This window comes from Hippichthys cyanospilos, chromosome 18 (genome assembly GCF_059441005.1).
Source record: "Hippichthys cyanospilos isolate Australia breed blue-spotted pipefish chromosome 18, RoL_Hcya_1.0, whole genome shotgun sequence".
NCBI classification, from domain to species: Eukaryota; Metazoa; Chordata; class Actinopteri; order Syngnathiformes; family Syngnathidae; genus Hippichthys; species Hippichthys cyanospilos.
The window spans coordinates 9,175,868-9,203,598 of record NC_142386.1 but is presented as its reverse complement, the minus strand read 5'-3'; the positions used below and the strand labels follow the sequence as shown (position 1 = coordinate 9,203,598).

Here is a 27,731-nt window from a genome sequence, read left to right as displayed (position 1 = left end):
AAGCAGCCGGCATTGCTGGATCCCAGCCAGGAACCGTCCCCGCAGCCTCTCAGCTGAAGCAGCTTTGTCAAACTCAGTTAGCCGCCTCCGAGGGGAAACACCTCCTTTCACAGTAATTCTCCAACTATTCACATCATGCCCCTGCCTCTGCCTAAGCCACCTCATCAATCCACATGGCAACAAAGGTAAACAGCCTCACACCTTCCAGATAGGCCATTGCTGTTTTGTTGACACAATGTATGTGCGAACCACCCACACCTCAGGTGAGCGGCTCACAGGACACACTGTGCTTCATTTACAGAAGGTAATTGCGCTGGAGCCAAGCGGTGCTGGGATATATTTATTTGTTTACTTTTTTCGCTTTGATAAAACTTTGCCAGGACTTGTTGACTCAGTGGAAGAAAGTGGTTTGACAGGGACACATCATAAACACAAACATTACCGAGAGTGAGAATAATGGTGACGTTGTCCTTGTGAGTGACTGAGTCCTTATGTGCAAAGCTGGACCTGAAAACATCACTTAGATTTGAAAGGAAAAAGTATATTCAGACTGAAGCTGGAGTGTATTTTATTAATGCAATGGTGATTTTTCACCCACCAGAAAAATATTGTACGCAAAGTAGTGATTGTTACAAAAATGAGTTCCTTGTGTGATATTTTGTCCAATCATTTGATCTTTACATCAAAGTCATTTTACATCATAAGGAAAACATTGAAAGAAGACACCATGAAGCTGAAATTTCACCGAGATGGTGATAACATGTCGAAGTGCAACATGAACACATCACACGACCAGGAGTGTGCCATCCCTTGTCTTAAAATACCCTAATGCAGAAATAATGATCACAAATGTGTCAAAATATCACACAAGGGTTGTATTACATTCCCATGACTTCTGCAGCAGTATACGCACCAAAAATGAAATGGTGCTTTGCATTTATGTGGTAGACCAAACTTCAGGTGGTTCTTACCAAGAATAAATATCACTAGACCTTTATTGAACGTGCCTTCTAGCATTTTTTTTAATCAAAAAACGAATTCATCATTCATCGTAATGGCAACTCTCACATGCTCTTCCCTTTTCATGTCTTCCTTTTGTCGACAATGAGCACCGATGAACGTGCCAAAAGTCTTTTTCTCAAAATTAAGGATATCAACTTGGCACCATTCAAATGTCTATAACTTTGTCAATTTCTTAGCTACCTCCATCTATTATAAATCATTTTGTAAGAGAATTAAGTGTAGAATTAAACGATATCTCATTTTCTGAGCCATAAGTCTGATTTTGTTATTTTGGTTGTTTTTTTATTTTTCTATACACCTTGGAAGCTGGAGAGATGCTCAACCATCACGGCTCATGAGTAGTGGTCGTATATCCTACTGAGACACTGAAGCCCAGATGAAAGCTAAAGTCATCCTGCAAACGGAGACGGGCTGCGACAGATCCCAAGCCGTGTCAGATATTTTGAGATGTCTGCTTCTATGATCACTGACGGCGAACTAACCGATAGCAACACTACGAGAGGATGTGAATATCACAGAGGCGGCATAATCTCAGCCAATGAGTGGCACCTGCACAAAAAACACAAAACAGAGGTGAGCCTTGAGACTATGCGTAATGCGGCCCTGCTAGCTAACGCTAACACCAACTGTGTTTAATGGCATCAGTTATGCGTGGAATTTTACAGTTTGTTTGTCCCTTTTGTCCAGTCGTGGATGTGACCATTCGGTCCTTTATGCTTCTTTTATTTTGAACGCACATAAACACCACCATGGGGAGCACTAAATTTTCGGCTTGCCGTTGCTATGACAACAACCTGCTGTGAACACACTCATGATGCAATGGTGCTTCGCTCAGAGCAAAGAATTGCTTTTTTTCAGGCAGAGAATAGGTTTGGGTGCACTCTGTGAACTTTGTTTATATTAATGGGTTGATATGTGGCATGTTGTGCTTTCATCTTTAAAATATGCAAAATCCATTCGTGGTGAACAGGTGGCTTTGGGTAGTTGAATTTGATCTGTGTGTGTGTGATTGCACATGTTTACCAAGCCCGAAACATTTTGAATGAGAGCCCAATTATAATTAAAAAAAGAAAAAAAAATGCAAGAAAGTTGAATTCAGGGGATTTCACTAAAAATATGTCTTGTTAAATTTATTTTTCTTGTTTGAGTTTGTCAATTTTGTTCCACTTTCTCAATGTGTAGTTCGTACACTCCTAATTTCAGCATGTGGAAAGAAGTTACTTGTCGAAATACAAAAGTTGTCAATTGGGATGTTCAATGAAAAAGGAAATTTAAGTATAACCTCTCCGTTTCCCCCAAGGTTGCATGCTGTTAAGTAATTTTTTCCTTATTACTAAATCAAGTGGTGATTGTGCTGCACATCCTGACTGTGGGGAAAAAAAGTTATTATCAGCTCAAATTGGCCACTTCACTTTGAATTGCTTTGCAAACCATAAATAAATCAAAAGGGCAAGAATGTTTGTTGCGGTGTTCAGCAGCAACCAAAAATGGAAAACCATCATAAAATAACACAACAGTGATAAATGAGTTTTACGCATTATTACCCGCTACTGTTAACACTGTGAAAAATATTTTAGTGATAAATTTTAGTTTTTTAGTGATATATTTTAGTTTTTTGATATTTTAGTTGAAGTCCTATTATTAATGTTATTATTATTTTCCTCAGTCCTAATAGCTCATAAGTGTCTAGTGTGCTGTTTGCATCAACACCTGCCCAGCTTGTCCTCTGACTGGTTTGCAATTACTAAATTTTCTCTCCCTCAGCCAATACCATCATTTATCAAAATGCCCCCCCCCTCACCTTGCGCCACATAATATAACAGTTAAAAAAAAGAAAACACTGATGGAAACAGCTTTAATGATATAATATTATAAATAAAGCACCTTTTTATGTGACAGCAACAGTAACAGAATTATAATGACTGATTTGTAATCACCTTAATTTTCATTCGATTTTCATTCTATAAGGCTTACCACATTATAAAGCACTGTGTCAATGAACAGCTCTAGCTTTGGAATTTGCTATATAGAAGGTGAAATACGGCGTACAGAGTTATAAGGGGCATTAGTACACAAGATGGGAAATAAACCACTTATGCAAATGAGCCAAACTTTATTCAACTTCAGTTAGACATTTATACAGGAGCTGCACCTGATTATTATGCAAACCTTTTGAGAAAATAAAATTTTAAGTGTGTTTTATATTTTGAAAAACATGGTAATTAAATGCATTACTCAAAAAGTGATTCGGTAACAAAGTTTGTTTATATGTGGTAAATCAATTTTGAGATCGGTCAACTGAAAATATTGTATCTGCCGGAACAATGTTTGTGCAACTGTTTTCTACACAGAGCTTTTTTTTTCCTGACACACTGTGTTTCTATGGCGGCAAAGAAGAAAGACTCCCTCAAAAAACATGAGCTATTACAAGTTTGGAATCATTTCCAAATAAGAATAAAGTGACAAAAATAGTGTTCAATAATTAAGTTGGATAGGATTACCACAACCGTATTTGGCAAAAAAATAAAAAATAAACATATGAAAAAACCGCCTTGACATACGGTTCCATTATTTTTTATAGCTTCCAAATAAAGGAAAGAACTTCCAAAAAAGCATAGATATTAATTAGAAAATAGCCTGCAACTACAAATAAACTTTAATCAAAAAATAATATATAGAGGTTTTAGGTATTCATGTTTTAACCAGTACGGGGATATTCAAGCATATATGTGCCCAGTAGGCTCGTCAAGAAGAAGAACAGGAAGTCATTGACCTCATAGAAGCTAACAGGCAGCTTCACTGTATACATCATCTCTATGTGACTTAAATGACTCTATACTGTCAGTGTAATGTAAATGTAACATATAACATACTGTGTATGTGTAGTGTTTGTTGACCTTAAATGGTAATCGCTAGTGCGCTATTGGTAGCAAAGGGCAAATTTTGTTGGTGTCTCAAAATGTATATGTATAGAAGATAATGACAAATTCAAATGGTTATAGCCATTCACTTCAACTCTCATCTACTTTTATAGATTATTAAAAAAATGGAGCTGGGGGTGATGGACTCAATAATCAATTTAAAAAGATTCAAAAGTGACAGCTCTACTTATGAGTAATAGCGCTGCAACGCAACTATCTTTGGGATAGTAGTGTAGTGATTTATGCTGCTGCCTTTCATAAAGACAGCATGTGTCTGCTTCCAGGCCAAAATTAAAAAAAAAAAAAAAAAAAAAGAAAATGGTCGGGTTGTGTCAGGAAGGGCATCTGGTGTAAAAACTGTGCCAAACAAATCACACGACCGACTCGCTGTGGCGACCCGACGACACAAGCCGGATGTCACAACAACACACTCTTCGTTAATCCTAACATCTCGTGAAAATGGCCTCCGCATGTAAGTGAATATGAGTTGTGTTTGACATAAAGAACAAACGCTTTCATGTCTTAATCATTTGCAAAATTCCTTTTATTTTACAAGATGGTTTGCACATGATACCGTTGAGATGTTCAAGCAATTTACTCCATTCCCTTTTGAGTTCAATCGTAATACTGTACCTCCATTTCAAGTGTGACCTTTAAGAGAAATCACACGAGGGAGTATTAAATTGATATAAAACATTTGTCCTAGTCTCAGTTTACTGTGCCCGTGCTGCGTGAAAGGCCATGTCCTTGGCAAGAATCAGCTCTTACTGTCACAATCCCTTTTCATCTGTTTGCCTTTATAATTCAGATGTAATCCCAGCACATACACATGCACACACAGAGTAGGGCTTCACAAAGTGAATATCCCGTGCGCTCCTCTTGGCAAGCTGCTGAGCCATGTTTAGCTACTGATGTCTGGGTTAAATAAGTCAAACAGGGATTTGAAATGTTATACAATAATTAGCCCGTATGAAACTGCGTTCCAAGGATATACATTTTCTTCAATTGTTTGACGGCACGGATTATGTCTATCTATCTATCTATCTATCTATCTATCTATCTATCTATCTATCTATCTATCTATCTATCTATCTATCTATCTATCTATCTATCTATCTATCTATCTATCTATCTATCTATCTATCTATCTATCTATCTATCTATCTATCCACATTTCTGTGTTTGAATGACATTAATTCAAATAAATAAGTAATATCATGTCATTACAGGGCTAGAGGTCATTATATATACCTCTAATTTGATATAGTATGTATCCCCTTTAGAGTGTTATCACAGAATGCCACAAAATGCACTTGCGTCAAGCGTAGCCTTATTGTCTCTTTCGGCGGTCTTTGACCCATTATGAAAAGGAAAATACGGCTTGACTTGTCTCCTTCAATCCCTGAATGTGTGCAGTTGGAAGGGTACGAAGATGACTACCCATGGAAGAGTAACGAGGATGTTTGCACAAATGCCGGGCAGGAAGGAGAGGACATTCCCGAGTAAAATGGAAGGAGCTATTTGGGTAGCGAAATGACCATTAGGGCTTTTCGACAAAATAACATTCAATTGAATAAAAAATAAAGCATTGCATATTCAAATCATTATATTTTTGCAACACTAGCTTCAGTATTTGCCTCGCAATCTTGTCACTCTCCTGCGCCACCCCCGACCCCCCATAACCACAACAGTATGTTATTTGATATGTGGTGTAAAAATGCCTCTAAAAGTACCGTAATTTCATCATTTTAGTCACGCACACCAAGTGAATTAAATGGAAAGCAATGATCTATGCAATCACTAAAGTCAAGGTTAGACCTTTATTTGCGTTTTTGTAAAATTTACCCAAATTGAAGTAAAACCTAAAAGCGAGGTTGACTCTTACTCAGAGAAACACGGCATACATATATATAATCAACCTAAAATGGCATGAAGATATGTCAAAAAGATAATAGATCATAAGAATAAAAAAAAAATAAAAATAATAATTACAAGAAGGCCAAGTGGTAAGGTCCTATTGATGATTAATTACTCATTTATTGTCTCTCATTACATTTTTCCTGTGTAAATAAAATTGTGTCCAGTCGGTGCAAAGTTCAACCAGGAAGCAAATTATCCGAAAATCAAAATGTTCAATTCCTGCAGCCATGCCACGTTTTCAGAGGATAAAAGCCCAGGGTTTGATGCTATTCCAATTGATGCCATTTCTCTAAACAGCACAAAAATCACAAAGAGCAATGAAGCTATTTCCGATCCTGTGTGTGTAACCCGGCTCGCGTTGTGATGACTGAGGTTAATCCACAATGCAGCCCGCGTTGAGTGTTATTTGCCAAGTCTACCCTTAAATGTCAGCCTTTGTTTATTTCATAAGCTGCAATGTAAAAAGCGTGGGTATGGAAACACCAGCGCATTCCACATAAATGTCATGATGTCACCAGAAAAGTTTGGTTCGGGGAGCATTTTCAAAGCCGTTCTCTGACATGAGCTGTGACAGTGTCATTAAAAACGGAGTATTATTGTGAAGGCTGAATTCCTTCACTGCCAATTAGTTTGGTGTTTTTATACACATCACTTTTGAGAATGTCGGTATCATCATAAACACAAAAAGATCCCGCTCATCATTCAGCGCTTTGGTCCACCTGCGTTGCAGCTGTTCCCTCGCTCAGTAATCCATTCTTCGCTGCGAGTTTTTCTTCAAAGGCATCTTGCTGCTCTGACAGATGGAAACCATGACAATGAGCCAGCTTTCAATCACAAGGAGAGGCACAGGTCTCGCCCGCAACCGACAGACAATTGCCTGACCACGCAGCAGTTGCTCCGAGTGGCAATGTTCGATATTTTCCGAGATGGGGGTCGATGTTAGTACCTCGAAATTATACAAAGGGCTCCCAGGGGGACCTCATTTCAATACATTTCACCAAAGAGAGACTCAAAGACATCACAGCCTGACTGCTCTGTGGGTTTTGTGACAACTAGAAACAGCAGCTGGAACATTGAACGGAAATGAATGGATGGCATACCTGCAGAGCTTTTCTTCACAATGGCTTTGACAATACATTCTGGTAACATGCCGCCTCTAACGTTTAGGGCACAAAGAAAAATTCATGCATTGTTCCTTAATGATGTGGTTATATTTTAACAAGCTACTTCCTGGTCCAACAAGGTTTCATTAGAAAGGGATCAAGCCAAAAAGAATTCCCTTAAAAGGTCATATATGCATTTTATGTAACCATTTCCTGGTTCAGAATGTTTGTATGGGAAAACTAATACATATATATATATATATATATATATATATATATATATATATATATATATATATATATATATATAAAATGTTCAATGTCAAGCATATGTTTGTCAGTTTGATAAGATTTGGATGAGATTTTATTTACATTGAGAGCGGTTGACATGGTGCTGATGGTACAAAATACAAAATTTTGAAACCAGTAAATAACTGCTTTTTTATTTCAAAAGCAATCAAATCATCATGATTATTATTTTTTTTGCATAATCACCCAGCCCCACCGATGGATATTTCCTCAAAAGTTTTAATTGTTCCCAAAACTTTCAGCCCAAATTGTAATCAGTGACTGTCACATCCATTTCGTCATAATTTGTGGTATTCATTCAAAACACACCTCTCACTTTCATACTTTTGCAATAAAAATAAATTGTAATACCTCTTCGGAACAATCTCTTACGAAAACAATAACAACTCATGGTGCATATTGGGATCGTATCAGACCGTTGTAAAATATCGTCCAAAGTAATACATCACAGTAAATCTGATCTTAAACCGAATGGGGAGAGAACAAAGTGGACCGAGGGTGAAAAAAAATGTTTAAATTAAAAGTTTCTTCAGCCCTTGCACACTTTCTTCTCTTGTTTGTCTTAACTCTTTTCAATTACTCACGGCGATACAATTCCCATCCCTGATCTATCCACAACAACGTTATCTTTCTCGACTACTTATAATATGTTTACTCATCCCGATGAATTCAATTACATCTTTTCAGAGGAAATTACCGCGAGGGTGGCACCACCCGCCAGAGGTCAGGACTAACTGTGAATACTAAAACGAGTCCCCCAAACACATTACACAGCCTATTACCTGCTGCTTTCCACACAGTGCTGAGCCACCCCACATGCGCCTTCCCGCCGCCACAGATGAAATGCTTTCTAGATGGAATCTGGCATAGAGAAGAGGGGAAGAGTGCAGGCGCTGTCCCCGAGCCTAATCGTTTCAGAGAGGCATCCCCATTGCAGCCACAAAGCACGCCAGTCCAGATTACAGAGGTGTGTTCACAGACGGGCTGAGCGTGAAAGGTGCAGAAATCTGCTCTGGCCTGGGGGAGGGCCACCGTGTTCCCCCTCCCTCCCCCAGTGTCCGGCCAGCGCGATCGATTGTGCGCCGGGCCGAACGCGACGCAGGTATAAAGTTAAGGTGGTGATGTGCTGCCTTGACAAAGTGGCAGAGATCTCTTCATTTAGACCTGTTATTTTTTTTTCTCCCCCGAAATAGCAATGTTTGAAATTTGTGCCCCCTCCTAATATGGCCGAGCGGTTTCTGGATCCATTACGCTCCCTGCAGGTGGTCCTGCTCCACTATGCTCTCTTTGTTTTGTTAGAGAAACATCATAAATGAAGCAGATGAGACCTGCTTGGAATTCCAGCTCCTCATTTTCTGTGCTTCTTGTCCTCGTTAAGGTCACGGGTGAGATGGATCCTGTCCCAGCTGAATTTGGGTGAGTGGCAGCAAAAACACCCAGGAACTGATAGCCCGTCAATTAGAGCATATACAGCTATGGACAAATTAGAATCTGAAATGAACCCGAGATACATGTTTTTGGAATGTGGAATTAAGTCTGAACCGATATGTCGATCTGATGATTCTATTTTTTTTTTTTTTTTTGTATTCTTAATTTTTGCAGTGACTCAGGGACTTCAGGATTTCACTGACTGAAACGACTGGCTCTTGCAGAAACATCTCACATAATTATCTGGAACCCATTTCAGGCTCATCCAATCTGTGAGACTGATTATACAAACAGGAAGGGAAATGCTTTTGAAGGAAAGCCAATATTTTCTTCCTAGAATGGCTTCTACATCAGCGTCAAGCCATCATTATCGTCATTAGATTCCAGATTTAAAGATTATTGAATTCACTTCGGAGTTGGCTGAAAATGTACGTGGCGCATTTCACAAAACCAAAACTATGTTGACGAAAATGAAAATTGAGATCTTGATGTATTCTAAATCTAGGCAAAATTTCTTTTAAAATGATATATAATACTTAGTGGTAGCTCAGAAATAAAGAGAAATTTGAATATTGTAAAGTTTTGAGGGTTAAAAACATTTAAAGTTTTGGCACATTCATCTTTCAAATGTCCATAGCAGCCATTACCTTAGGAAAAAATATGTTGACCTGAAACTTTCAAGAAGTGTCAAATAACCACTGGAGAATAAATCCAATCACAGCTAAAGAAACCGCGCGTTTAAGCCGCAGCAGCAAAATTTTAGCAAAAAAGACATTTTTATATTTATTTTTTCTTTTATATGTATATTTTATATTTTTTTTAATTGTCTACCAAATGCAACATCCTCTTTTTAACAGACTGAACATGACTGCTTATTTAGTCCCAACATTATATTTATAGAAAATGGATGGATGGATATTAAAAACAGAACACTCCAGAGTTAAATAGCATTTAAAACTCGAAATCAATACTTCGATAGCATACTCTTTATATATATATATATATATATATATATATATATATATATATATATATATATATATATATATAGAGAGAGAGAGAGAGAGAGAGAGAGAGTGCTGTCAGCCATTTTTTAACTAATTAATTGCAAAATTACGTATCCATGTTCAGTTTCAACCTATTTACTCTTAATGTAATTCTACGTATACACCACTTGACTATAATATCATAAAATCTTATTTGAGAAAAATCCTGGAAAAAACTCCTTCAAAATCGTACCCCAGGCTTTTTCTCTTTTGGCCATAAACCAGGAGATCCAAAACCAACCCAGAAAAATGATTCTTTGCTATTTGACAAATAAACCCTCACACTTTTGAGGGAGCGATACAATCGGTGAGGACTCAAATTAGGATGCATGCAACATTCTGGTTGAGCGAGAGAGACATTTGCACATGAAGAGATGAAAATGAGTCACATTCAGCCAAGCTGTGAGCTCCACCTAGGAGGCGGTGAAAGAGACGGAGACGGGCACAGAAAGGGGCCGAGGAAGACGAGCGCCGCAGCCTTGGAGGGTGCGAAGGGGCTTCCTGGCTTAATGACTCTCATTTAGAAGTGACAAGGCTTGGTAAAATTAAACTAATTATGACAGCATACAGATGCTGAATAGCCCTTGATGAACTTAATCACCAGCAATCCAACAAACAGGTGTTGGGTGATCTCGATTACCTCCCCTCAAATTATGGGCCGTGCCGCACCAAGCAACAATCCATCCCAAAGAAGAATTATCTGATATTATTCCCATACATCGACTCATTTGATGAACATCGTGGAGCCTGAACAGCTTCTAGAATGCGCAAAAATGAGGAACTACTGTGTTCTTCATGATAATTAAAATCCTTTAATTATCTAAAAAAATATGTATGGATATTGTTTTTTTAGTTTCTCAGTTTTTTTTTTTTTTTCAAATTACTTCCTACTTACTTTCCGCACAGTCCCCAAAATTAGATACATCATCTCTGCTGATAAATGATTACCTATTGACAAAAATAGGTATCTAAAATACATATATTTTCATATGGAAAATGTAAAACTAAAGATTGTTTTTGCTTATTTGTTTTATTAGTTGGTTTTACTCAATGTGCAATAATATGTCCTTTAGCCTTATTTATGGATATCCACTTTTGCCATTCAAATTCCTTCATATTTACTTTCACTTTCTGAGAAATATTTAGCGTTTCATCAGTCAACAAAATGTTACACGTTAGCAAAAATACATATCTAAAATGCATATATCTTAATATGGATAAATCCAAATTTGAAAGTGAAGGGTTTTATTGATTTATTTTCTCTCCGACTTTGTTAAGCTTAATGTGCAGTAATATATAACACGATTCACCTTTTAGCCGGGTGTGCCCAATAGCTAGTTTGGCATTACAAAACGGTTCACATTATAACCTGGTGCACCCTATAGCTCCTTGTGCCTTATGTATAGATATCAGCTTTTTAGTTTGTGATCTTTAATTCAAATTCCTTCCTATTTTCTTATGGCTTGGTCTGAAAAATGTGGTGCTTTATATCCATCTATATATTATTACTTATTAGCCGCGCTTGATATGACATTTTGTTGTGAGGAAGGACAGTGCGGCATCAGTTGAGAGCAGTCACTGTGATAGCCCCCCCCCAAATCTTAAGCGTTGACCTGTCCGTGGCGGTCTGGGTTATATAAGCCACTTCATGTATAGAAAATGGCTTTTAAGTTTGTCATCTTTAATTCAACTTCCTTCTTAATTAGATCCAGTGTATCGGGCCAAAAAATACGGGACTTTACATCTGTCAACAAATTAAGAAATAAAAGTTTCTTTTTTTAATTTACCTATTTGTTGTCCTGGTTTTAATTCATCTAATGAGCAGTAAAATCCATTCAACTCGATGAAACTTTCAATACGGATCACCTTGTGCCTGCTTTGATAAAGAAAATAACAAATTGCCATTACGACTCCAAACCGCTTTTTCTTCTATACCGTTGCCCAAGCAGCCAGATCACCTCATTGATTAAGTTTCCTGTTTTGAGTTCAAGTAAATTAAAAGATCAGCCAGGTGATCCAAATTTCAGTTCACGAATACCGATTCCCAACCATTTCATTAGCATATGGCCAAGTAATAAATATCTGTTGTCAATCTACTAATGCCTCATTCGGTATGAGGAAAAGGTTCCTGGCCTTAAAGACAGAAGTTATTATTAGGATGTGAATTACAAGCCTCCATCTTGGACACATTTTTTATACCATGAGAGGGATGTCATGGAGAGCTCCGTCAACTGCTCGTAACTCATTTAATGAGCTTTAAGATACATAAAACATGCCTGACTCTCTGACTCCCAGCGCACTGCTGATCATTGTTAACTGGAGGCAGTAATGTGTCGGCATAAAGATAATAGGCTCGGCTGAATGTCGTTAAATGTTATAAAACTCTAAAAAGGGGTTTGCAGGGCTGATGAAAACTCACCAAAGTCAATGGAAGCAACATATGAGATGTCTATCAAAATTTGACAAGAAGAAAATCATATGAAACTGAAGCTTCTTTCAACTATGGTTGTAATCCTTTGAAAAACAGTGACCGGAGAGAACCCGCGCAGGCTCGGGGAGAGCACGCAAACTCCACACAGGAAGGCCGGAGAGAGGTGCATTTGAACTCGGGTACCTAAACTGTGAGGCGGATGTGCTAACCACTGTTTCACCGACCCGCCTTAAACATTACATTTCCATTACATTGCTATTGTTCGTGTTAGCATTTTTTAATGAACAGTATATGATGCATGAGTAGTACAAAATTAATTAAAAAATGTTTTCCAAATATTGCATATCAACGTTAACAACATCTTCCAAAAGACAATTTGATCTTCCACCTCTTTCACTACTGTTTCTCTTTTTTTCCTGAATTTACGCACCGCTGACTTTTACACTGTTAGCTAAAAGTTAACTGATGATTGTTGATTTTTCTTTTTTCTTCCTATCTGGAAAAACGTTTCATGTGGTCAGAGACAGCACTGAGAAAAATGGACTATTGTGTCATGTGTGTTCATATTGTAAAACCAAGGTTATCATGGGAACCTAAACTATTCAGACATTCTGTTGTTGATCGTTGTTATGCATTGCAATGCTTATAAGAGTTCGAACAATTATAAAAAAAGAAAAAAGTCTCAGGACAAAATAAAAATAATGATGCACATTGTAGGACCAGAGGTGTCCAAAACTTTTCCTTTGGGGCCGTATACAGAAAAATAGAAAGATGTAGGGGCTACTTTATTTTTTTTCTTATTAAACATGGTAAAAATCTGTCAATCATGTGAGAAATTACTTATTACTTATTGTTTGTCAAGAAGTTATGTTAAAGGTGATCGGACAATTTAGCAGTTTGTTTTACACTTCTAATGCTACCTGCCATAAACTTTTATTTTTTTGTACTTCAAGTACCATGTCAAAATATGTTTAGTTTGTAATGGACCGCTAAAATATAAATGCCAGGCCACGAATGGCCCCCTTGCCATAGTTTGGACACCGAATGTTGTAGCCACATTTTTTGATTTATTGGGAATATGGATCAATTATCAGTATCGTGTTTAATATAATAGGCTACCTATAATTTTGGTCAATATTTTTATTTCTCAATTCTAACATATCAAATTGCTCCGGAGGTGGTCAGAGTATGCTATACATTTAACAATAAACCTCTTTTAATTGTTCAATATATATATATATATATATATATATATATATATATATATATATATATATATATATATATATATATATATATATATATTTAAGATTTTTGTTTTCTCTCTGAGTCAAATTAATCTTGCAAGTCAATTGCTTTTCCTGACAAACTAAAATACAAGAATTGTCAAATGAACAGGGAGCACAATTGAGGTTAGGAAGTAAGTGCAACCCTATACGACCTTTTGAATTTTTGGAAAATAAATTCCGCACCCCAGGTGCCAAAAGCAATTTTGTCTGCGTTTCGGAATCAAAATATCATTTAGTATTAATAATTGCAATGGTGTGACACAAACTCCCACTGAGCAGATGCCACACTTTGCAAAAAAGTTTCAAACTAATTATTAATGTGTTCTGCATGTAATGTTGTCACAGAGTGGCTGGCTTATCAAGCTCATTAAGTTATCTCGGCAAAGCTCCGGCAAAGCAATCAAGGGAAAAAATGTTTTAGATGACTATCCTCTTCTTTCTGCATTGACAATGAAAATGTGATGTCACGACGTTGAAGAAAAAAAGACAACCAATTAACAAAGAAATATGACTTGAAAGCACAACATACATGAATAACTAAAGAATACTGAAATAAAGCAAAATGATCAACAATGGAGTACGCCATGGGAAAGTCAACTTTGTTACAATCCAAAAATGCTTCCAAAAACGCTCGACTCCAATTCACATCTTAAATTCAAGCCGCTAATATGCGTTCCTCTCAATGCAGCGAATGGCTGCTCGGGGTCCTCGCAAGCTCGCAAACAGACGCCAACAACGACTGGCAAGCTCCGGCGTGCACATAGATTGACCTTCTTAAAACATCGAAACCTCAGTGATTAAAAATTGAAAAACGTAAGAGGCAGTTTTTGCAGGCTAAGCGGCAAATTCACTAATGAAAGCGGTGAAAATTCATTTTTTTGCTCTAAAAATAGTTGCCTCCTGCATTTTCCATCTCCCTGGAGTTTAGAGCGCTGAACACACGCGTGCAGGTGTGTGTTCCTGGGGGCTGAAAACACTCAATTATTCCGACGTCTTCCTCAACAACCATAACACGCTCTGCATTAGTCTTTACTCAATCAAACGTTTTAAAAATATAAAATGTCTGCTAAGGGCAACTTTCACAAATGATTGGATTTGCACATTACTAATGCGGAAACTCTACTGGTGAAATAAAGCACATTTCCTCCACCTGATATTCAATCAGTGGGTGTTTTGTTTTCGTTTTGTTGATGCTGTAATATATTGTGGCAGGCGCTGCATTCAAATTGCATCTCATTTTAGATGGGCTGAGATAGGGAGAATGAAATAGGCAGCGCAATATGAATTCATTTCCACTGGTCTTACATTTGTTTTGCATTAGACTTATTTTTCCTATTCCCATTTTCAGCAAAGGCAATTGAACAGTGTCAAAAATCATATATATATATATATATATATATATATATATATATATATATATATATATATATATATATATATATATATATATATATATATATATATGTATATATATGTATATATATAAATGTATTTAAGTATTCATTTATGTAAGGTAATCAAGTACTAAAATAATTGATTGCTTTAGAATAATTGATGACTTAATTACAAAATGTGATTTGTATTTTACCCAAAGTAGTTGATTATTTTAGAACTTGACCACCCAGAAGTTGATTATTTTAGGTGTTAAAGTAACAAAGAAATGTATTGATATTAAATTACCTAAAGCAATTGATTATGTTATTACTTAGTTACCCGAAGTTTAAATGACCTGAAGCAATTGATTATGTTATTACTTGGTTACCTAAATTTGTACTTGTTTTAATACTTAATTAACTAAATGTATTGATTACTTTTGTATTTACTTCTTTACTGACAGCTTTTTTATACCCTTCTTTACCCAAATATTTGAAAAAAAAAAAACAATGAAAAAAATGCATTGACTTGACTGTGTGTTCTTCCAAAAAAGTAAAAATATGCATTTGGGATTGAATTTGTCCACAGGGGCATAGGAACATTTTTAATGACCGTTTTAAACTAGTATTCCACACTTTTAAGTTTTAAGGTACAAATCACAAACTCACTTTCAAATATTTCATCATTTTCAATACAAATGATGACTTATGAGGCATATATTTCAAACTCACGCCCTAGCATGGAACTGAAGTTGAGAAGGCGTCATTTGAGCTGCTGGTAAGGATGAAGGAGAGGCCAGATGCACAATACAAAAATAATTAGGACAAGGCCACTATGCATGAATCCATCGTCACTTCCCACAAGCGCTCAACTGTGTCAAACAGCTTGGTCAATAATCTTCAGCAATTCCTGAGGATTAGAGTCTTATTACCCAACACCGTCTGTCACACAGACCTCAGCGGCCAAATAAGTCACTCACTGGCACTTGTTTTTTTTTTTCTTCTTTTTTTCCCTCACCCCAATCAACTCACAAACACCCCTATGTCGAATTGATCACATTGCAAGGTTGAACACAATAGCCTGTTTGATTGATTTTGTGGTCAATTAAGATGAGTTTCTTGCTGTGTTTTGATAGGACAGGAAGTAACTGTGTATTTGAACCTCGTGGCTGTATGAAGATCAATGTGTGGTTAGTAACACTCTGCTTGCAAAGCAGCCTGTGGAAATGTTTTTGTTTTTTTTTTTCTGCACACTTTAGGAGTTCATCATCCTTTAATAATCAGTATTCGCCCGACGGTGATTTAAAATCGGTGTGCAGAAAAAGTCTAGTGGATCTACTGTTGGATTATACGGTTCTTCTCTGCACGTCTGATCAATCAAAATCCGTTAGCGATTAGCTCGTTTTGATGAATTTGAAACACAAGATTTAGCTCAGCCGGTTTGTAATTGATGCTTTGTTTGTTTACTATTTAATATTGAAGATGTATTAAGTTTGTTGAACGGATGACTTCAAAACATGTTTAGATTTCTCATTTCGGTTTTTATGTTCAAACCTTGGTTCACGTCAAAATAATGACGTTCTTTTTCGGGGTTTTACTGCCTAAAAAAAGAATAAATAGACATTGGAGGTGCCCCGGCTTGTTGTAGATGTCAGCATCCCGAAGCCCGGCTTTGTTTAGTTTGACACACACACACACGCACGGACAAGAAGCAAAACAAAAGTGCAGGTAAGTTCTTACCTCTCCCGTGGCTGCTGGCCACGGCAGCTGCGAGAAGCCACACCGCCAGCATGCTCGCCAACGTGCAAGCTTTTCTCGGGAAATTCAAGTGGAGGTCGCGCGGATGCAAAATATCGTCCTTGTGTCGGAGGAGCAAACCGTGAGATTTGAACGTCCGCGAAAATGCAAAGTTGAATCCGCCAGGCTTTTTTCTTTTTTTTTTGTGCAGCTTCACTTGGTCGGATCGGCCGTGAGGCGGTAAGCGATAATAATCAAGTGAAACGCGGAGGTCCTGGTTTAATTCGGACGCTCGGTAAGCGGATTGTGGCTACGAGAGCTGGCGGCACATTGGACCAAAAGACAGCAGAGCGAGTCGTCAGCACCGAGGACAGCTCTTTCTCCTAGCGTCAGAAGACGGAACAGCCTCGCTGGAGTTTGGGGGGGGGGCGTCAACGTGCGTTTGGGTCATGTGACACTCATTGGACACAACATTAGGAACACGTGGCTGCAAAAGCAAGCTTTACTGATTTGAATGCTTCTTTGAAGTCATTCAATCCTAAAGACAAATATTTCTATTTTTGAACAGTTCAGAAATCCATTCCCTGCAACTTTTCTCTTTTCAAGTCTTTGGCTTAAAGAGGGTCTAAAAATGTAATTGAGTGCTAAAGTAATTGAGGTGATCAGGAACTAATGTTCAAATGTTTTCCTCTGGAGGCCATAAAAAAGACAATCAAAGGATGCAAGGGCCACTCTGAATTGTTTCATTTTTTTTTCTTTTACAGGAGAAGTAAAATCATATAATCAGCCAAGAGGCACAAAATCCCTAAGGATTCACTCTCACATATTCACTTAAATGTATTTTTTTTTAAGTTTTTGGTGTTTAAGGAGTGTCTGGTACTGAATTAATAGAATACAAAAGAATAAATCTATCATTTCTATCTATTCATTAGGTAAATCAGTATTAAATCAGGCGTGTCCAAACTCAGTCCTCAGTGACTGCTACCCTGCAGGATTTTTTTTTTTTCGTTATTCAACACACCCAATTCAAAAGATGAGTTCATTAGCAAGCTCAGCAGAAGTCTGATAACGATCCTGATCATTTGAATAAGTTACGTTGGAATATCAAAAACCTGCATGATGCTGGCACTTGAGGAGAGAGTTTGGACACTCCTGTGTTAAAATAATCAGGAATGTAAGTACTTTATTAATGGATAGCTTTAGGTGTTGAACTATTAAGTAATTTAATAGTTTAGGTTAATAATATCACTAAAACAGAGGTGTGCATTTTTGTTCTAATCTGGGGGCTGTAATAATAATCATTTTAAAAATATATATATATATATCAACGGATGAAAGGAGTTTATTTTTAACTTTTATATATCAAGTACACTAAAAGCAATCATTTCCATTTGTATGTTTTTGTTGAATATTATATGATATTTTAGAAAAAAAAATTCTTCTTAATATTCTTCTGCAAATAGTTTGGGATTTTACAAAATGTGAGCTTTTTCAGAGGCTTGAACCGAGGCACTGAACCACAGCCAACTTCCAACTTTCAATTCAGAACTGAAACAGGAGCAATTTGTCATAAATACCCCATTTTTAAGCGTTTACTTTGAAATCATGACCCATTTTCACATTCTGTACCTTGACAAAGATCCAAAAGTGGAGGAAACCATTTTGCTTGTAAAAATAGAAATAAGTTAAGCCCCAACAGTGTTATCTAGAGAAATGTTGTTACCTGTTTAGTTGCATATATGCATATTCAGAAAGGCACCAGACCTTATAAAAATTATTAGCATCACATTTTATTGGCAGGATTACAAGGCCGCTTGGAATAAATAGAGGGCCACAAATGGCCCCTGGGCCATGGTTTGAGAATATCAATCTCCAAACTGGTGTGTGGTTGTTTTTCATAGGGCGGAGCAGCTCTAACCGCCCCCAAGCTTGTCACATTGATTGGTTTCTAGGTTGGCTGACTCGTGACTCCGATTAGCTCTCGGAGAAGTCATTAGCGCAGATCTTGACATATTTTTACACCCTCTACTTTGAATGTTTGCATGGTGTGTGCGACACAAACATGAAAACATGTCATTGTTTTTGGTGTATTAATTTAAGCAAGGCATAAGAACTTTATTTACAGGTATACAACAACACATAAACAAGCCAACTTGGTGTTGGTCATACAATTTTATGAATTGAATGAATACCTTAAAGTATTTGGAAACAGAAGAACTGAAAGGACTGTAAAGTAAAGCAAAATGAAGAAAAGTAGCTTATTAAAATCACAAAAACTGCCAGTATTTAAAAACATTCCCAAAATGATCAAAAAATGTTGTGGTATCAGTTGCTATGCATTTGTATGGACATGTATTTTTTGCCTTTTGTCATTTTTATGTATTATCGCCTTTATCATACAGGGTCCTGTATACATTATGGGACTGGTTGATTTTTTATGCTTTTTTTAATTTAATTTTATTTTTTTTTCATCACATAAGGGTAGGCATAGCATGCTGACTTTAAGCATGCTGTGACTGCTGCAAGATCTTTGTCGCTATTTTTTTTTCCCTTGTGTTTTATTTTGATGATTTTTGGGTAACTTTCTTCCACATTGAAATTTCCGCTCCCTTTTTTGTGAAATTTGTTTGAAATTCAGCTCAAAATATTGGACAAAATACCGCATAAGATTCAGTCAGGTATAACGTGAGCAAACCAAGCAAGTCCCAGTTGTACATTGAGTCTTGTTGACTTTTGACCTCCTAGTCAAGACAGAGCAAGTAACACAATGGCTTCTTCTGAAAAATCAATATCCCCAATGGTGTGACAGCATTCGTCAAGGGCTATTTGTCAAACACCCATCAGCTTATAATAAAATCAGAGAGCATTCATCACTTAGGGCCAAGGCCTAGTTTTTTATCGGCTGGCTAAGTGTAATGGTAAAAACGTATAACTCACCCAATAGACACAACATTTTCTGGCAAAGGGCTTTTCGATTCATGTAACTGAACACATTTATGTAAGTGTACTTTATCATTCATTTACAAGTACAGTGTATGTTAGAATTTGGCAATACACAATGGACATTTGTAAGTTTTAGTTGTCTTAGTAATTGTAGTTGATTATTGATGTTATCACTGTTTGCAGTAATGTAGAAGTGCACTCTATCACACTTGAAGGCTGTTTCTAATTTTACTCCTCTAATTTAGCTAAAAATGTTACCCAATTACCTATTCTAACCTGAAAAAAAAAAGAATTGTATATTTGTAAAGAACAAACCTTAGACCTAATGAAGATCCCATTCAGTGCATGCTATATCGCATTTAAAAAGAAGCTCAATATAGTCAGTTGGTCTGCTCATGAATACTATTATCGATGTATGCATTTCACCTTGCCTATTAATATAATTCATATAGAATTCCATAGCTGAATTTCTCAAGCATATTCTGTGTTTTGTCACTTGAACAGTACATCTTACATTAGTGGTATGCATTCTGAAAACCAAAATAAAAGCAAATTAGGAGACAAGGCTGGTGAGGGAGAAGAAGGGTGGGAATAAAAGCACTAGAGAGAACTTTTTGAAGATACCAAAATAGTATCAGCAAGCAGATGCTATTTTATAAATAGACCAGCCTTTAGAACAAATCATGTATCAAGTGGTGTTGTAAAAAGCACACCTGCTCTTTTGAGTTTTTTTTTTACTCTAAACTAGAAAGGATGAATATTACAGTATCTATCTATCTATCTATCTATCTATCTATCTATCTATCTATCTATCTATCTATCTATCTATCTATCTATCTATCTATCCATCCATCCATCCATCCATCCATCCATCCATCCATCCATCCATCCATCCATCCATCCATCCATCCATCCATCCATCCATCCATCTATCTATCTATCTATCTATCTATCTATCTATCTATCTATCTATCTGTCTGTCTGTCTGTCTGTCTGTCTGTCTGTCTGTCTGTCTGTCTGTCTGTGTCTGTTTGTCTGTCGTATTGTCTAAACTGCACCGGTATATAAGCCACACATGCAAAAATTGAGCAAAAAAACAAAAAAAAAAAATGTCACGGATAAACTGCACTGGACTATAAGCTGCAGATCACAACATCAGATATTTATGCAGAAAGATGGTAAATGGTAGTTGCACACCTTTTTAAAAATGTATTTAGAACGTTTTTTAATTGCTCGCTAACAGCAACAGTATATAACCACATTGCACATAATTCATATACACAATCATATATATATATATATATATATATATATATATATATATATATATATATATATATATATATATATATATATATATATATATATGATCACCATAGGCACACCTCAAACCTTACATCATACAAATTATTAGTCATTTTATACGTAATTTTATCTTTTAATAATATATGTTTAAAACTTTTTTTGAACACAGCCATTGATTCACATATTTTTAGCTCCAATTCATTGTCGTTCCACAAATTGAGAGATCGATACACACATTTATTTGGCTGGTGGACTGCCTCCTGGTGGCTAGCAAAAAATTCGGCACATTAACTGCACTGGACTAAAAGCCGCAGGGCTCAAAATCATGAGAAAAAAGTTGCGGCTAATAGTCCGAAAAATACAGTATCTACATATGCATATATGTATATACGTATATATCCATAGACACATATAGAGGTGTCTGGTGAGGATAAGCGGCTATAGAAAATGAATGGATGAATATAAAATAGCGTAGCTTAAATTTAGCTCAGTGCTATAACCCTAACACAAGGTGACAGGCTCTTATCAACTGTCTCTTCAACACTATATCTTCTTTTCTAATTGTTCTCCCAGATGCAACTAATATTGCAAATTCACTTAGAAAGAAACACACGAAAGGCTGGAAGAAGCTTTCAGGTCTAGTTGGCAGCCAGATGGTCGCAGGCGAGCTTTCATTCTGCTAATGGGTCGGGGGGGTGAGCGGTTAATGAAAATCAGACCCTTGAAATGAAATGACCAATGTCCCAAGGTAATGAGGCACACTGCGGCAGTGAGCCTTTACAAGCATTAAGGTAATTTCATATGGCAGGATTATGTAAAAACATCTAATGATGCTGATTAAGTAGCGAAGGACTGACTGATTATTACATGCTCAGCTAACAAATACACTGACTACTGACTCAGAGCAGCGACTGCGATATTCAGATGGACTACTGGCGCGATCGCTTGCCAACTGCTATCAATGGGTCCCGTCCCACACAGCACGGCGAGCTTCAAATTACAGCCTGTAGTAATTTTCCACAATATCACAGTCACATGCAGTCAGACTCACATGTGAATGCAGGGCTAATCATAATGCATTAACTTCAGAATACGGCATTGTGACCGCTTTTAGCCCGCAATCAAAACGATTGTCCTCAAATCTGTTCATATCCCGCAGCCGGAACACCTGCATTTGACTACATTTATTGCAGAGTATTGTTTGGTTGATAATGTTCGTTCGCAGGGTTTTTTTTTTTCTTGAAAATATGAATACATTGGCAAACTAAAGACCAAGCATTCATGTGCCTTGCGAAAAGAAAGCCCTTCACATCAACAGAACTCAAGAAGAGGCTCTTTAGCGTTGTCTACCACTGCAGAAAATACAACATCATTTATTTTATAATTCAGTGGAAGATAAAAATGGGCGTGGCCGTGTTTGGTTTCAATGACAAGATTGACATTTTGAACAACACAGCCGTACGTAAGTTTGTCCTGTTGGAATTCAGACTGAAGGGTAATATGGTGTATTTTCAAATGTAATTATTACTTGCTATGTGCATTTATGTGACGTTTGAGGAAAGGATCTCCAACTTATTTTGAACACACTAGCTAGTTTGTCAGATAAAAACATGTTAGCAATGATGTGCGTCATCTAATACGTTATTTACACACCCTTCCATCTTTTGACTGCTGGGTAATGAAAATAGAGCGCTTAAGGCGGGTATTGGAAGAAATCTCAAAATCAATATTTTTGTCCACATTATATGCATCACACGTCCAAATTATGACCCATTTTAGCAACGTATAGCATAGCCTATACTGTAAATAAAATCTGCTACTGATAAGTATGTTTAACTATGTTTCTGAAAATGAAGATATTTACCAAATTGGTAATAATATTAATCTTCATAACACTGGACTTGCTAAAGATAATTTTTTTCAAGTAAAATGGTTTCCTCCACTTTTGGTTCAGTGTCACGGTGAAAAAGTGGCGTAAAATATTTTTTGGACACATATACACTCCTTTTAATATCGTAAAATCACCACGATATTATGGCTGTTTTCATACCCCAGTATCGCTACCACCATTACTTACATGCGACTTTGCAGTCGACCATGTTCAATAGATTGAAAATGCTCAGCCAACAATATCACGTTCAAATAAAATTGTTCAAATAAAATGACATTAACTTGTTATGTGTTTGCTGGTAATGTGTGTTCTCTCTTCCTACAAGCTAAATTGGTTAATTGGTGGGCGGAGTCATTGAGCTGCACCTGCCTGCAATCAGCCAGCTGCACCTGTCTCCAATCAGCTTTGGTTATTATTTAGGTTGGGCTCCAGCTGGAAGAAAGTGTTTGCCTTTTTGCTTTTCGACTAGTTCCCTGGCATTATTCCTACTGCGTCAAAACTTATTTGCAGTTGCACTTAAGCTTTGTGGGTTTAAGCACTGCTGCAATTTTGTTTTCCAGGTTTCATTTGCTCAGTCTAGCAGAAACTTCTCTGTTATTGTTCATTAAGTAATTCTGTAATTTTCGGTTTTAAATTTGCAGCATTAGACTTTCGTTCTGCTCTCTTGTTACATACCTTCACTTGCGGTGTGGTCACCAGTTTTTTGTGAGAATAATACCACGGGTTTCTATTCTTGCAAGTAAATTTTTTTCATTAGCTTTGAAATAAACTGTGCAGGTGCCCACAAAATTTTACTGACACATCTTGGGCAAATGGGCAGCACCAAATGTTCCCACTTTTTTTGTTTTAATAACCTTAAGTGGGTGTGTTCCCATTTATCAGCCATTGAATGATTGTCCTGATGCAAAACAGTTTGAATTCTAAACTGTTTGAACTACAATTTTGGGCTCTATATGCTTAGACGGCGTAGTTCCTCTTGAGTCTAAAAACTGGCGTGACTTGAATGTCTTGTTGAAATAAACCTAAGTGACTGGTTTGGGAATGTGGTTTATGTCTTAGTCTGCATAAAGTTGGCCATACCAAGGGTATTTTATTGTAAATACAACCAGCTCACCTGACAATTTGGTGGCTGAAAGACTAAACTTTGCATCTACTTGAACCACATCTAAGTTTTGGCACAGGCAGTGTGAATTTAATTATTTTAAACTGTACCAAGCTGTGTGCAAAAGTACGAAAACAAGGTGTTGCCCGCCCATGCACAGAGCACTTTATTATTATTAATTCCAACCAAGACAGCCTCATTCGTATCTTTAGTTCCAAGGGGACTTCTTGAGACGCTGAAATGACAGCTTTTTTATGCAGGCACAAATGACAGAACTCGCCAATTAATCACAGAGCACATGGACAAAATTGAAAAATTGGGAGTTCAGTCAGACAAGCTTGCATGACTTCTAAAATTTGGAAGCAAACCAGAATATCTGAACCGAGTCACTGGAAGCGAACAACACACAAAAATTCTGACAGATTCCAACTGCAAGGCTGACATTGAAGTCCCGAATAATCATTTTCATATTTTTTTATGAAACCTCTTGAATCAAAGATGAAAGCCTACCCTTCAATGACATCTTGATTGACTTCAACTCAATTCTGGTGAAATAGAAAAGCAAAATAACAAAAGTAAATAAGATGAACGATGGCCGTGAATGACATTGACTGTGATCAGATCATTCTAAACAGAACAAAAATAGAATTTTCCTGGATAGAAGCTATAATATAAATTTCCAATTTTATCTCCAGCCACTGTTTACTCTGAAGCGCACACAAAGAACCAAATAAATAAACAATTTTGACAAGTGAATACTTGCATATTTGGTGTTTTTTAAAGTAAGCATCAGCACCGGCGTAACATTTGTTTTGATTTACCGATAAACGAGGCGTCATCTAAAAGTACAAAGAAACATAAAATGTTGCTGTACCAAAATAGATCAGGGAAATTATTTTTTTCTTTCCACTGTTGTTTTGAATATGGCTACAAGGAAAAAAATGTTTCCAGGCAGGATTCATCCATTATGTCAGTGTTTTTATACAATCCATATTTCTGTTGAGGCAGTCACATAAAAGTATCCAAATAATTTAAGGCCAGAAAGAAACATAAAATGTTGCTGTACCACTCTACCAACTCTGCCAACCTTCTCCTGAAACCGAAAACTCTCGAGGCTTTAATAGGAAATATTGGAAACGGAGACAATAGACAATAGAATAATTAAACGAATCAACCAATTTGGTGTGTTCTATTTTATGCAAAACTTTGTGCTTTACTTTTTCCTCTTTTTAAATGTTTGATTGAAAGCATGTGAGTCAGTTCAAATTTCTGACAAAACAAGAAGCCAAAAGGTAATCATGGCGGACGGTCAAAAACGTTTGACAAAAGCTCGAAATATGGGATGTTGTTCTGTCCGTTATTAAAGTGTCAAAAGGACGGCAGCAATAATAGCCTGAATATGTTATTTTGGTACTTCTTTACACGGGAGATGCTCCTCCTCATCACTCATGCGTGCAAAGGCCTCATAAATATTGTTTGTGCAAATGTGCAAATTGGCAATACAGTGTTCTTTGACTGGGAAGAAAAATCCATGTTTACTGATGAGAATCGAAAACCGCTCTTTAATCAAGTGCGGTTTTTCTTTCTTATCTGCCTCATTACTGTAATAACACCATTTTCACCTTGGTGTCAAATGCCTTCTTTGGCCATTACTGTAATGACCCAATTTCCACCCAGATGGCAAATGTCTTCTTTTACTTTAACTCACGCTTTATGAATAGATCAGAACATGTCGAAAGTACATAATGTATTTCTTTCTTTTGTTGGAGCCCTGTTAATTGCGCGTCCTTATTAGCAAGGAGAGTAATGGTCGGAGGGAAAGGTTCACTGCACACAAGACAGCTTTTTCTGCGCATCCATTTTTCCAGGGAGAAAGGAATTGTGCATGAGACTCCGCTTGACCTTTGACCGCAACCATTTCACATCTGCTTGGTGGGTTTTTTTGTAGCTGTTGACAAGAAGACTACTCAAGAGACATACCGCATCTTGTGCTTTTTCTTCGTGTGTGTGTGTGTGTGTGTGTGTGTGTGTGTGTGTGTGTGTGTGTGTGTGTGTGTGTGTGCGCGCGCGCGCGAGCATATTTTGTTGTTCGGGCCGATTCTGCGACCCAGAAGAATATGCAGCATGCTCCCTCCCTCCCCCCTGATCATTACTCCTATCTGACGGCTGTGGAGCAGCACCAGTCCCACTCATGCAGAGTCTTGCCAATAGATTCAGCAGCCTATGGTAATGAGCCCAAAAGGATTCCTATGCTCCACGCTGTCACTTTGATGACTCCAAAATTAACACTATGCAGGAAATACTCAACACCTGCTGTAATAACGTTTGAGATAGAAGGAATATGTCAACAGTAATATGGGTACGGGAAAATTAGTGTAACCCTCCTTGTCTAATATAATTAGAAGCATGGAGTTGCAGATGCACCACAATGAATTTTTTGTCCCTTTATTTTTGTTTTGCCACTGAAGATATTATCTTGTGTCTTTATCAGGGACGCACGGTAATTATCAAATCAAGAATTAGCTAACCAATAATGGTAAAAAATATTCTCAGGAAGCATAGGTAAACAAAATTGGAGAGGCTATCCTGAACTGTGGTTTTTGGTGTGAGTTCCGTTGTGGTTCCCAAAAAATTGATTGGTAAGGGACTATGATCATCTTCAGCACTCTGCGTTGTTTTTGTTTCAAACTATGTCAAATTGAGTGTACCGTCATTATACATTCATCACTAGCGAGAAGAGGCATTGCTTCCGGGTTGTCAAAGGCGGTGGGGGCGCAATGTGCTTTGGTGTTTTACAGGGTCAAAACCATTAGTGGAGATGGGGCTTTATATGATGCTTTTATACCAAATCAGGCACGTGTCTCAGAAAATGTAAACTAAAATACTGATATATTTTATTTCTACATTTAACTTCCTTCAAAATTGTATGAAATTAATCCTTTACTGGGCACAGCAGCTGGTTTTGGCCAAAAATGGCAAAACCGCCAAAAGCATCCATAACACCCATTGCTTAAATTCTAATATGTCTTAAATTTCTTAAAAATCTTGAGGATTGTTGCCTGTTTAAAAAAATGTTTTTGCCTGTTTAGACTATCAGCCGAAAGTAGCCGCTGTGCCCAGTAAACAGTTAACGGCGGTATCTTAATGATCTGTCAAAGTTAAGGGAATTTGAATGTTTCCTAGCTTTGAGAAAAAGACGTTTAAAGTTGTGACACAGGTATCTTCAAATGTTGCGCATGGTCTGATATTATATTGTTTTCGTACATTTCAATTACTGTTTGAACCATTTGGCTGCTGGGAAATGAAATTCCAGCCCTTAAAGGAGGTTATTTTGGTAGAAATCCCAAAAGGGACATCTCTGTCAAATTCATATTTTTCGTATTTTCGTCACTATCTCTCGGCTAATCTCCGCATAAACCACATTATATATATAACCGGTTATATGGAGAAGTATGAGGTTATCTGTGGACAAAAACATGTATTCATTGTTTTTATAAATGGCCGACGTATGGAACTTCCACACAAAGCATGGACACACATTAACGTACGTAAACCTTTTGGCAGAGACTTTGACATGTTGTCCCGCACTTGAGCATAGGCATCACCATTCACTCTCCCTATCCAACAGTGCCCCCCTCCCTCTCCTTGACCTTCTCTTTTCATTAGTCAGAGCGTGTCCGCGCCTCTGAGCATGCTGATAGTGCACTGCTCCAAGGCTGCATTTATCATGATGATAAAGCACTCTCAGGAAACAGCCCAGCATCTCAAGGCTAGCGGAAGCAATGCCTGACAAGTGACAAGTCACACAAACCGCCCCGCTTTCTTCATACTCCCCCGCCAGGTGTCATCTATACAGTACGCCGTGCTCTCCTCGGTCACAGGTTGTCGATTTATGTCAGATGACCTCCTA

At 37.2% G+C, this 27,731-nt stretch overlaps 1 protein-coding gene across 4 annotated transcripts in view; it reads right to left on the bottom strand.

The window, feature by feature from the left end:
• The window catches only part of LOC148408872 (seizure protein 6 homolog), a 99,235-nt gene extending 82,289 nt beyond the window's left edge, over window positions 1-16,946 (bottom strand). For all 4 annotated transcript variants that reach the window (XR_015868596.1, XR_015868597.1, XM_088441138.1 and 1 more), the window contains exon 1: window positions 16,584-16,946. Coding sequence is in view for 2 of the 4 variants with exons in the window: in XM_088441138.1 (XP_088297264.1) it covers window positions 16,584-16,635 (52 nt within the window). In the remaining 2 variants the exon portion in view is untranslated. The remainder of the gene's footprint in view (window positions 1-16,583) is intronic.
• Window positions 16,947-27,731: the final 10,785 nt, after the last annotated feature.